General features: G+C 31.0%; 1 protein-coding gene across 3 annotated transcripts in view; it reads right to left on the reverse strand.

Moving 5' to 3' along the window:
• Window positions 1-14069, reverse strand: part of LOC145286134 (caspase-3-like) — a 113134-nt gene that overhangs the window by 62708 nt on the left and 36357 nt on the right. For all 3 annotated transcript variants that reach the window (XM_080134849.1, XM_080134850.1, XM_080134848.1), the window contains 2 exons: window positions 11694-11735; window positions 3934-4011 (listed from right to left, as the gene is read on the reverse strand). In XM_080134849.1, the coding sequence (XP_079990975.1) occupies window positions 3934-4011; window positions 11694-11735 (120 nt within the window). The remainder of the gene's footprint in view (window positions 1-3933; window positions 4012-11693; window positions 11736-14069) is intronic.

Consider the following 14069-nt stretch of genomic DNA (forward strand, 5'->3'; position numbering starts at 1 on the left):
AAAAAAAATAAGAAAGTTGCTGTTTAATTTTTACGACTTGCCCCTAGCGTATTATAAATGCCCTAAGCTCCCATGTTAAAAACGGCTTTCGGATTAAACACCCCTCAAACCTCGAAAGCCATTCTTAACATGAGGAGGTTGGGGGGGGGGGGGTTTATTCCAAAAGCCGTTTTTTACATGGGGAGGTTAGGGTGTTTATAATATGCTGGGGCAAGTCATAAAAATTAACGCAGTTGCTATTATTTATTGCAAAATTTGCTTAACATTTATTTATTTGACAAAAAAATAAATATTTTCTACAAACATTTAATAAGAAATACAAATGAACAGTAGTTTTTTTTGTTTTTTTTATGTTTTTTTTCTGTTGATATTCCACATTTAAAATTTTACTTTACTTTTCCTAGCATTGTTATTATTTGATCGGCAACGCTCGGCTTCATCCGTCTATTAATGTCATGTGCCGGTAAAAGCCAAGCCGAATGGTGAGAAAATAATTACACAACACTTAAAATTTAATTCATTGTGGATTTATTCAAACAGTCCTTTGGAAAATAAATATTTAAAATAAAGTGGCGCTTATGCACTTATGTTACCTTACTATTTTTTAAAATAGTATTTTCACGTTAAATTCAAGTTTTACAAAATCTTTTTGTTTATTAAATTGCTAGGTGAAAGTACAAATAACCTGGTCGGTTTCTAATGCGCGGAAAATCTAGCTCCTGAAAAAAAAAAAAAAGAAAGGTACTCTGGATAGTAACAAAAATAAAAAGTGCCTCAGTCTCGAAGGATTTCTCCTCTACTGATCGAAGAAAAAACGGTAAAGTGTAGTTCACCTTCTGTTTCTCTCCCCCTCTCTCTCTCTCTTTTCCTCTCTTAATATCTCTCTCCATCCATCTCTCCCTCTCCCTCTCTCTCTCAATTGATCTTTCTCTCTATATCACCCTCTCCATCTCTCTTTGAGCTCCTTTCTCTCTCTAACTCCCTTTATCTCTCTCTCCTTTCCTGTCTCACTCCCTCTGTTTCTAACTCTCCTCCTCTCTCTGTCTACCTCTCAATCCCTCTATCTCTCTCTATCTCCTTCTCTTTCTCTATTTCCCTCTCACTTTCTCTTTTCTAGCTATATATCTTCCTCTCTATTTGTCCATCTCTAATCCCTTATCCTATATTAGTCTCCTAAATTAATTACAGTGAATAAGGCATGGTCAAAACATGGATAAATCCTATTTTAGTCACCTAATTTACTGACTGTGAGAACAGAAGTTATTTGGAAATTACTGCTACCTTGAACAGCACCAGAAGTAACTGGTAAAACCTTTCTAATTAAATTGATTTTGGCAGCCATTCGGTGACAAAATGACGTAGCCTTAGCCCTTGCTGCATGCAGAATACCTGCGACCTTGCTACCAAGTAGAAAAACTATTTATTCTACTTTGAAACATTCAATTTTCCAAAAATCTCATGTTCGACATCTCCAAAACATCCAGTATGGGGAAAAATATTGCAGAAATGCAAACTTATTGTTTGGGATGAATGCACAATGGTATGCAAAAAATCACTTGAGGCTCTTGGTCGATCCTTGCAAGATTTGCATAGCAATGTCAGACCATTTAGGAATGCAGTAATATTGCTTGCAGATTTCAGACAAATGTTACCTGTAATTCCTCAATCAATGAAATAAATGCTTGCCTCAAATACTCTACTTTTTGGTGCCATGTGAAGACACTAAACTTAACTCAAAATATGCGTGTATAGTTGCAGACTGCTCGATCCACACAGAAATTTTTGCATCACTTGTGGGAAATTGGGTACAGAAATCTGAGTTAAGGGCGAAATTCTTTGACTCTGAACTTCTGTAATCTTATTACATCAAAAGAAGAGTTGGTTTAAAAGGTTTTTGCAGATATTCAAATTAATTATACGAATTCTACTTGACTGAGTGAACAAGATATTCTTGCAGCTCAATACAAAGACATCCCTGAACTTAACGCTATTATTCAACGTAAACTTCCAAGTTTGGTAGTAAAATACAAATCCATCGACACTGTTGTGGAAGCAGATAAAGTGGTTAATTATCCAACAGCTATATTTGCCAGGGATGCCACTACATGTACTGCAACTGAAAACTGGCATACTAATTATCATGTTGTGAAATATAAACCAATCCAAGCTTTGCAATGGCACATGGCTTGCAGTAAAAAAATTAACACAATATCATAGAAACAACAATCATAACAGGACCTTTCACATCAGCTAAAAAAATAGAACAAAAACATGCATTTTCTCATTTTGGAACTTTTTCCATTGCTCCAATTTCAGCCACAGCAATGCATGGCAAGGTACAGCTAGTTTTATATATATATATAGATGTTAACTATATATATATATATATATATATATATATATATTTATAGCTATGCTCAAAATTATGGAGCACCTATAAAAAACTTAGATAATAGTTTAAACCTACACATTTAAAAGTTAAGGATTGTACAGTGAACAGTTGAGAGCAAATGTAAAATATTTAACAGTAGATTGTAATATTTATTTGGTTTAAAGCCTCTCTCAAGAGTTTTAGTTGAGTTTCATACTAAATTCATTCCAATATTCAAAAATGATTCATTGTCATACTAAAGGTTGTTTCTTATTTTTCAGGTAATATTTTATTCCTGCCAGTGCTACAACCATATATATAATTGAAAATGCATCCAAAGAAGCAGCTTTCAGAGATTAAAAGAGCACAAATTATTGCTTTATCTGGTGAACGATATTCTCAGGCAGAAATTGCCAGAAAGGTGGAATCTGGACTACTACAAAAGCAACTTCTGTATTCACAATTGTGTGTAGGAAGTAGAAAGCAGGGAAGACCCAGGCTAAACTTCAAAGATACAGTGGAAACGGAGAAATATCAGAACCAACAACTGTAAAGATAGAACCAAGTGGAGAAGTATGATTATAGCCAAATAGCCTTGATAAATCTAATTCTTGTCTGTTTAAAATACTAATATTAAGTTATGAGAGAAAAGGGAAGGACATGTCTTAACATTGATTAATGGCGACAACAAAATTAACATCTTTAAAAGCCTTCTCTTTTTCAGTGAGGGTTCAATGACTAACTCGTTTTTACTCTTTTTCTTGCTGGTCACTGGACTAAACACACCTGCTCTTACTACGAACTTTCATTTGTTAATTGTTTACAATTTCTTTGCATGTTTCACACGGATTTTTTGCTTGTATTACTATTATGTGTATTTGGTTGTGTTAGGACGTGTTCATTGTTTACTTTTTGTGTTATTATAGTTTGTGAAGACAAACTGTGAATGAATGCATATTTATTTAACCAATCTTTTTTTGTCATCTTTTGTTGCCACCATGCCTGCATGTGTGTTTGGAATTATGTGAATTATGTGGAGATTCTCTTTAATTTCTTAACCACAGTTTGCTTTACTTAATAGAATGAAAGTTAGCATTACTATTGATGACATTATTTTTAATTAACAGAAATACAGTTGAGAAATTAATAAAATACAATATATTTTAGTTACTCATTCGCATTAAAAAAAAAGGATATTTAATATAAGTTAGAAGCATTTTAATTACCCTGAAGATTGGTTACAATGAGTGTAATGGTGGTTGCCATCATCTTGATTATTGTCATGAAGTAAAGTATGTAACAAAACTGGAAAGGAGCGAGTGTTTCTATATTTTAAACTTGAATTCAAGTCATTAAGTCAAATATGGTTCTTCTGGCCCAGTTATATACCTTACTCACAACCAATATTTATGGAAATCAAATCAAACGCAAAAATGTGTAAGTAAACCAAAATATATTGTTTTATCCTATTTCTCAACTATATTATTTCTGTTGCTATTAGTAATGTTTACCAAATATGAACGTCAAACATTTTCATTCTTTAGCTAGAAATATGATTTTACCTTTATTATCAGTGTTTTTATCAGACTTATCATCATCATCATCATCATTGCTCTTATTTTTGTTTTTTTCCGGCATATCTATTAAAATAAAATAAAAAAAAGAGATCCAATATTACTTTTAAATCCTGTCAAATCTAATCCAATATTAAACTCATAACTTTACAAGAGATGTGATATATGTCCAAACTATATGTAGGAAAGGAAATTTTGTTGGTTTGGTCACATTGAAAGAAAGAGTTATTGGGTTATTAGATATAAGATGGTTCAGTTAGCAGGGAAAGGCAAAAAAAAAACAAACAAAAAAGCATAGGAAGTGACGTGGATGGGTTTGAAAGAAAGAAGAATGATTAAAAATCTGGCTAGAGTTAGTTTTAAAATAGAAAAGAAAATGTTTAACATTACTTTTAAATCCAATCAAGTTTAATTCAAAACTCATAACCTTGTAATAGGTGTGACCTATGTCAAAACTTGATATATAGATTTTCACTTTTTAGTTTTAACAAACTGCTACCGCCACCTCCTAACATATCCTCTTTTAGTTCTATTGAAACCATAAATCTTCCATTCTCATCCCTGATATGAACTTTGCAAGTTAAAAGCTTTTAAATATCTGTCATGGAATAATATATCCTCTCTATGTTCTTAATTTGCAAATTCAAATAACTGGTGCCAGAGTGTCAGAGACTTCAATAAAAAAGTTACTGATAGATGTCAACCTAAATTTCAGCCAAGTTGAATAGGTCAGTCATTGACGCACTAATTGTGGAAGGTGATTAATTTATCGGACAATGAAAAAGATTCATATTATTTGGAATCTTTGGACTACTGTTCTCATCTTGAGTGTCATTTTCACAATGTTTTAGTCGATGTAATCTTCAACCTTCTTAAAGTGTATCTTGTTGAACTCAAGAATTTGGATGGAATTTCAAACAGAACCCTTTATTTACTTCACGGAGGTAGCATGCACCCATTCTGTCAGCCATGATTGGATAGAGGTTTTAAGTAATTCACAATAGTATTTTTCAGTTATCTACACTGAGAATTGAACCTTCAACCTTCAGGAGTATATCACTTTTACATTTTTCCAAGTACTCTCATCACTGTGCCATGGGTCCTTGCGGACTTTCCTATTCACAGAATTCTACAGCAATGCTGTGGTTTCAAGCTAGTGCCACCAGGCTTAATGTTGAAACTATACAAATAACTGATCCTCATTTAAAAAATTCAGAAACATAATGAAAAAGATATTTTTACTTTGGCCATCAAAAAGGTCAATAACTCTCCAAGCTTCACTGCAAGGAATTGTTTTTGAAGCTTATTTCTATTTATACTTTAAGTCATCCTCCTGTGTTCGAATCCAAGATTGTGTAAAAGAACTGTGTTATATTTCATTAGATACTGGAATCAAGGTGAATCTTCGACTAAGCAAAAAAGATACATATTACGAAAACAACCCTATTTGGGCAATCTTATAAATTTCAACTGCATTTGTTAAAGGGAGAGATTATTTTTTAAAATTCAGATTCTGTCCACAATTACATCAGATCAGAGACAATCAACCAAAAGGGATATTATTTTATAAGACACCATCATAATATCTGTATAAAGCTATCATTTGCTCATGCATTGTTGCCACATCTGAGCTGGTGCTTCAACCACTAGCCTCACACTCTTCGACAAGGTGCAAAAAAAAAATTTCCAACTTAAATAGATATTGCACTGTCTTTAAGTATGAATAGAATTAGGAAATATAACTAGGCTTCTCTGAAAGTTTGTCTCAAAGGTAGGCTCTCTTCATCAAGCTAGAAAACGTATCACATCTACATCTCTATAAAGCTACCATTTGTACATGCATGTCGTATCGTTACTATATCTGAACTGGTGCACACACAACAAGCCTCTCCTACTTGAACAGGTTGCAAGAAAGAATTTCCAACCTAACATGTTCTGTACTGTCTGCCAAGCTCCATCCCCTGTTGCATCACTACAGAGTTGCATCCTACACTTGTTTTACAAGTAATTCCATGGAATATACTCCAATGAACTTGCTGTACACATACTTCCTCAACGTAAATACCCGCAATTAACCTGACTAGCAGCAAAATCACACCCCTTCACTATAGAGATCTTTAGATGCGGGAAGATTTTCTACTCTTATAGTTTCTTTCCTTGAAATGCTTGCATTTGGAATTACTTTGCTGCTCCCTGTTTCCCTGATCATACCAACATGCAGAAATTTAAATGTAATGTGAATAAACGTTTTGGGGCCCAACTTCACCTCCAAATTTGCCTTGTGACTAAATCCATCCATCACAGTAGTATGTCATGCTTCAGTTGCAATACACTATTTTGTGACCAAACATCAGTAAGGAAAGAAACAGTAAATTAAAATATCAAAAGAAGAATCCTACATCTTTGCATAAGTATAGAAACAGTCAAATTCTACTCAATAATTTCCCGTAACTTTTGGTGTAGATATCTATTTTTGCCTGATATATAAGTATATTTTAAAGAGTTTATCTGTTAATTTATTTTGAACTGCCTGTGTTATTTTGTCAATATACATCAAATTTCAAGAGTAGATGAACACCTTTGCTTGACTGTAATTTTATATTATACTAGCTTGGCAATGCCCAATCATAAATTATGCATAAATATTATATATATATTTTATATATTATATTTTAATTCATACAGAAACTAAGGCATGTACATGTGAATATTATGGTTTTTCTAAACAGTTCACTTATTGTAAGTAAAAAAAGAAAGAAATACTCAACCTGAGATTGAAACCAAAACCTAAAGACAGTGAGTTAAGTATGATAACCATTAGGCCAGCTTCACAGGATCTTTACAAAGTATTTTCCAACCTACTTATTCTTAACATAAAGAAGCTGCCATGTTTCAAGGCCGAGCATGCGCATTTATGAAACAGTTGAAAACAGATAAAGATCCGATCACCCCCACGTAACAATTTTTCAATTTTTACACCTTAGCAGTCCTTTTTTTTTTTTCCAGATGAAAATGGATTTAAAAGTTTTCTACATGTTTGAATGCCCTATAGGCATCTCCAAACCGTTGTGTAGAACATCACCATTATACACATTAATTAGTGACGTCATCATTTTGTGTGTTTACTATAGTTTTGCTCAATTTCTACGGAAGATCATTTATGTAGAAATTTATGAATAAATAAAATGTACAATAAAAAAAAAATGGATAAAAAACAATATAAGACTTACCTTTTATAAAACAAATAGATTTTTAATTCAACTATATAAACGATAAAATTAATTTTAACCTGTTCTGTTGATACATGTATCTAAAGAAACTAGTGCTTACAGGCCTCTATACTTTTTTGGAAAAAAAAGGCACAAATTTTTATTATCACCTCTGTCATTTTAAATAATCAAATCCAAACAATTTTTTTTTAGTCAATTTTGCTTTGCAATTTTTATTATCTCAAGAGTCATATATTCAATTATATGAATATATTTTTTTATTATTGAAAACCTGTTATATAAAAAAATCTGTTTAAACTCTAAATCGCGTAATATTCGAATTTAATATCATTTTTAAAGCTTTTTAAAAATAATTATTTTTTAGAATTCTGTTTTTTTTTTTTGGCTGCAATTCAAATAATTATACCGAGAAGAAAAAAAATCAAGAAAAATTGTTCATTTTTTTTTTTAACATAATAATATTGATTTTATGTCCAATTTTATTTACAACTTTAGGGTAAGTGAACAAAATAACAGGATTTTATTTATATATATATAGTCATAATCATATTTATTGGGACGGTCCAATAAAAATCATATTTTGTTAATAAAATCTCATAAAAATGGTCAGAATCGAAGGTTATTAAGTAGTATCATATGTATTTTGAACTGCTCTTTCCGATGCAACAATTGGATTTCAAAAAAATTGAATACTAAAGAAATTACAAACGAAATTTCTAAATTATCATGTTCAAAATTATTGGCACGGCTTATTATTTTCATCTATTACCAATATAATTATTATTTTTATCTATTACCAGTATAATTATTATATATTATTTTCATCTATTGCAAGTATAATTACAACTAATTTCATGTTTGACATGATTACGTTACCTTTTTATATCCTTATTATGCTTATTTAATGTTAATTTTAAAAAGTTTTCTTTTTCAGATAATTTTTAGACAGCATTTGCTTTGAATTAATTTAAATCAAGGAGTTTTTGTTATGATTTAGACTAAGGAATACAGTGAAAACCTCAGGAAGCGTGTGATAGCATGTCATTCCAAAGGGGAGGATCATGATAAGATTTCTAAGAAGCTAAACCTTCCCAAATTCACCGTTCAAGACATCGTAAAGAACTTCAAATCACAAGATCACGTTATGAATTTGGAATGTCGGGGGAGAAAAAGGTTACTGTCTGTGAGAACAGAGCGAAAAATAGTTCGACATATCAACCAAAACCCAAGGATCACTACTGGAGAGATTGTAGAGGAACAGAGAAGCTCTGGAGTGAACGCGTCTCTACACACAGTTGGTAGAATTTTGAAGAGAGCTGGTTTGAAAGCATGTCGCCTGAGGAAGACTCCCTTATTGAAACCTGTGCATCTGAAAACAAGGCTAGAGTTCACAAAGTGCCATAAAGATGCTGCCTTCTGGAAACATGTTATATGGTCCGATGAAACAAAATTTGAGTTAATCGGCCATAATAGTGCTTCTTCTGTTTACAGGAAATCTGGCGAAGCCTTCTTGCCTAAGAACACCATACCAACTGTGAAGCACAGTGGAGGTAGTTTGATGTTTTAGGGATGCTTTGTTGCCACTGGATTAGGACGACTTGTTAAGTTCACAGGCATCATGAAAAAGGAGAATTATGTTAAAATCCTGAATGAAAACCTGAAGGACTCTGCTAGAGAGCTGTCACTTAGTCGACGTTGGTGCTTCATGCAAGATAATGACCCAAAGCATTTGGCTAATCTGACTAAGAAATGGCTTGAGGACAACAATATCAATGTTTTGGAGTGGGCATCCCAGAGCCCGGACCTCAATCCTATTGAACATTTGTGGAGGATTTTAAAATTGAGGGTAATGGAGAGGAAGCCCAAGAATCTCGCTCAGTCAGAGGATTATTGTCAGAATGGGCTAAATTTATTGCTGAAGAATGCTACAAGTTAGTGGAAAACTATAATAAACGACTACAGCAAGTAATTAAGGCTAAAGGCCATACAATCAATCATTAGAATTACGGTGCCAATAAATTTGAACAAGAGAATTTTTGAAATATCGTTTGTAATTTCTTTATCATTCATTTTTTTTTTTTAAATTCGATTGTTGAGTTGGAAAGAGCAGTTCAAAATATATATTATACTTTGTGATTTCCTTTGATTTAACCATTTTCTGAAGGATTTTTAAGACAAAACGAGGTTTTTATTGGACCGTGCCAATAAATATGATCATGACTGTATAAAAATAACTATTTTTATTATTTGATCTTTTCAGCTTTAAAAAATGTTGAAATTTTAATTGACCTATATTTTTTTTTTTTAGTTTTCGTAACATGAAATATGAGGTGTAGAACACCTAAAAAAAAATCCTTTAATATATTTAATGAAACCTACTTTTAATATATAAGTTTATTTAATAATCAATAAATATATGAAAATTTCAGGAAAATATGACTATTATTTGATTTTTGCTAGATTTTTAAAACATGGGTGTGTCTACGGGCTAAAAAAACGTCATTACATAGGAACATTGTTTTAAAGCGTCGAAAATGTAAACACGATTTTTATCTCACATGTTCATTATTTTTGTATGCTGTAAAAAATTTTTTAAAAATATTAGCAGTTTATTTGAAGCTTTTTCTTATAAATGGTAAAAAAGTTAGGATGATAATATTAAATTAAATTACAGTTACATACAGAGGGGATTAAAACTGTGGTGTGCAGTGGAGGTACTTAATGCCCTATATACAAAATTTTAAGTCTGTAGATCAAAAATTTGTTGAGTATAAAGGTTGAGAAGTGTCCTAACACACACATTCTCACTTTTATAGATATATAGATTATATACATGTATTTTATATATTATATATGTATTTTATATATATAGATTATATAAATGTATTTTCTATATAATATATAATTATAAATATATAGATTATACATATGTATTTTCTATATTATATGTAATTTTATATATATATATATAGATTATATATATGTATTTTATATATTATATATGTAATTTTATATATATAGATTATATAAATGTATTTTATATATTATATATGTAATTTTATATATATAGATTATGTATATGTAATTTTATATATAGATTATGTAAATGTATTTTATATATTATATATGTAATTTTATATTTATAGATTATATAAATGTATTTTATATATTATATGTAATTTTATAGATATAAATTATATAAATGTATTTCTATATTATATGCAATTTTATATATATAGATTATATAAATGTATTTTCTATATTATATGTAATTTTATATTAGTCCTCATGCGAAAGAGCAGGACACAAAATGCTTTAAATAATAATAATAATAATAATAATAATAATAATAGAATAACAAAGACTTTCGCTGGCGAGGACTACTATTGACCATAACCAGTTATACAGTCCTTTTGAAATTTTCATCTTTATTTTTCTCGTTATGTACTGAATATTTGTTAATGAAACCTATATGAAATATGTTCCTTATTAAATTTTAAAGATTTTCTATTCTGAAAGAAGTTTAAAAAAATTTAATCTAAAAAAGTTATTTTAAAGTTTTTGTTAAAAAAATTCAGATTTTCTCATTATTCAGACCTGTATTACAAAGAGAGGGCTGCAAAAAATGAGTTGTGTTGTGAGGAGAAATACAAACTGATACAGAGAGAATATTCAGACCTGTAATAATACAAAGCGGGAGTTGCAAAAATGAGTTGTGGTGTGAGGAGAAATACAAACTGAAATATAGAGAAGGAGAGTTTTAAAATATAATCTTAAAAAGATAAGATACAAGTTAGAAAAGCATTTCATCCAAGGCATGAAAATTTAAAAACATTATCTTTCATCAAGCAATTAATGATATAGATATAAAATTTTCAATTATTTTTTTTTAAAGTGCAACAGAATGTACATTACATAAAATAAATCTAAGGTAATTTTTTGATTCAATTTAAATTAAATTTTTATACCTTACTTTGTAAAATTTATAAAAGTGCAATTTGAAGATAAATAAATTTCAAATTGAATCTTGTACCTTTATTTTAAAGCCTATAGTAAAAACATTTTGTTTAACAATTTTGATGCCTTGGATGAAATACTTTTCTAACTTGTATATAGATTATATATATGTATTTTCTATATCATATGTAATTTTATATAGATTCACATGCAGAAATTTTTATATAATGTGAACAAGCATCTCACTGCCCAACTTCTCTCTCTAGATTGCCCCTGTAAAAACATTCACAGATTTATCCAAAACAAAAATAAACACAATTACACATTCATTCTAAAGATGTATTTGTTTCATGACAGATTATCATTCTTTAAAATATTCTCCCTAGTCCTTAATTAATTAATTGTAAAGAAAACAGACTGGTAATTTCTATAAATGATTGGCTAGTTAGAATAAAATATCGTTTTTGTCACTTATCATATCATTTTATATACGATGATATTTTTTTTCAAACAGTGAGAAAGCAAATGTCTTCATTTTATATATATCTGATTTATACTTACAACTGGTAGGCTTATATGATTCATCACTTGAACTGTTAATATCTAAAATTGAAAGAAAAAGTATTAAACATGATTATTTTGGAGAGAATTGCAATAAAAGTACGTTATATTTAGCATAAGGAAAACAAAAATATTTTTTTTTAAATTAAGTAGGAATGCCTTGTATATTACTTTGTATTATTAATTACTTATTGCCTTCAATTCACATGGCAAGATACAATTTCGAATTATGTTAGACCAGATGTAGACATTTTGTGGGAGAAAAAAACAACATTACTACTAGGGCACTCTTCTCAATCTGAGGTAACTAAGTAAAAAGACATTCAATTTTCTCAAAATTACAAACATCAAAATGTACCCTTGTTTGCACCTCAACGACATTCAGCGAGTGATGTCACTTAATTTAGCCGTTTAATCTCTGAGTCAGTTTCCTGCTGCTTAGTGGTCACTCTGGTGGTGGCTCTGCATGTTCACGGGTCCTGTCCGGCGAATTATCACCTCCCCCACGTTATCACAGATCAGGAGGAGGGAAAGCCATCTGGTACTGATCACCAAGGGCTGTATCATTGGGGAGCAAAGGTTATTTCAAGACAAAAGAGAAAATACAAAAAACACTACGACAACAGTCTTTTTAAATAACACAACAATAATTATTCAGAGACAAATTTTATGCATTGATCATCAGCTACAGTCATGCGTGGATGGCACTTTTTAATAAAGTCTGGGTGATTTTCAAGTGTGGCTGTCGCTAAAAGCTTAGAGGGTTAGACCTATAGCAATGAGTATTTTTCGTGGAGAAGCAAGAGAGAGTCTTTGTCTGGTTTGTTGCATCTTATTGGCAGCTTATTCTCTTGTTTTCTCAACGGCTGTCTGAGTTATATTTTAAAAAATAGGGCTAGGCTCCACCCCGCTTGCATACGATTCTCACTTATTGTGAATACACCATTGTCTCAACCCTCTTCCACTTACTGGTTCCCAATATGTAAGGGTCCAACCTTCTTTATTGGGATTGGCCAGTAGATTTGCTTTGTGCTTTTGTCTATGCTCCCCTTCATGGGACTTAAGCAAACACATCTTTTTCATTTTCCTCTGCTTTCTCACCCATGTTTTAATCAATGGATATGTTAGAGTGCAAGTATGCATGTGAGGTCTATAATACATTTTTGGCTTGGCCGTCCCTCTTCATCGGCTTTATGATGGTAATAAAAATAATCACTTAGCATTCCAAGTCTGAGAGGCTTAACATCATTTCCCCCAAATATTGAGGAGGTCAATAATCAGCCACTTGAGTTTTATTTGCCGAAAAATAGTGTTACAATTCCTTTAGAGTGAATTCAGCATATATCTCGCAACACAATGCACAGTTTAATCTCAGTTTTTAACTGCCTGTTTTAACTGTTTATCCGCTTTTATCGGGAGTGAAATATCAATCCTTTTTTTTCACGTTTTTCGTTTTCTAGCCTACCAATATTGCCACAAAAGTAGCTTTCTTTTCTATGCGATTCAAAATTAATATAATTAATAACTCCAATAATTCTTAATCTATATATATATATATATATATATATATATATATATATATATATATATATATATATATATATATATATATAATAAAATGTTCTTGATTTTCCCTGTCATCAACAGTTTTAACTGGAAACTTCTTTTACACTCATCACTTTAAGCAATTCTTGATAAATAATATTTCCCCGGGCAATACTGGGACACAGATCCCACTAATTTTTACATATAGTATAAATGAATGTTTTAAACCAGAGGTACCTATGATGTCAATCGCGATCGACTAGTTGATCACAGAGACATTGTAGATAGATTGCATGAAAACAAAAAAAGAAAATGTTGATGCTGGCAAACTTTCAGAACCTTACGGCAAAGCAGTCATGTGCACAGCTCGAGAGTGCAAACTAGGTAAGAAAATTGGCAATTGTCTGTTAGAGTTTAACGCTTTTAAGATCCCCTGGTGCAATCAGGTGGCTGCTGGCAAACCCTGACTGTTGCAGCAAAATGTGGAAAAGGCATGCTCCCAGTTCTGGACCTGTATCAAGGTGGTGATTGAAGCTGGCTACATTGAATAGATGTCAGCTCTACTACATAATCGAGTTACCTGAATTGATTTTTTTTCAATAAAATGTTTAAAAATAAAGCTGTAGTGTTGTTTTCTTTATGCCGACACATTTATTGTTCCACTCTGTATGCTGTATTTATATTTTCTTCAATATACTTTGTTTCACTTAATGCAGAGTTTGTATCATCCTTCTGGACCCTTTACCTCTCCATAACATGTTCTTCATCATAGACTAAAAATGTATTAGTATAGGTTATCATAAATTCAATTGTTTACAAAAAAAAGAAAAA

Source organism: Euprymna scolopes, chromosome 10 (assembly GCF_053919585.1).
Source record: "Euprymna scolopes isolate OS-2025 chromosome 10, ASM5391958v1, whole genome shotgun sequence".
NCBI lineage: Eukaryota > Metazoa > Mollusca > Cephalopoda > Sepiida > Sepiolidae > Euprymna > Euprymna scolopes.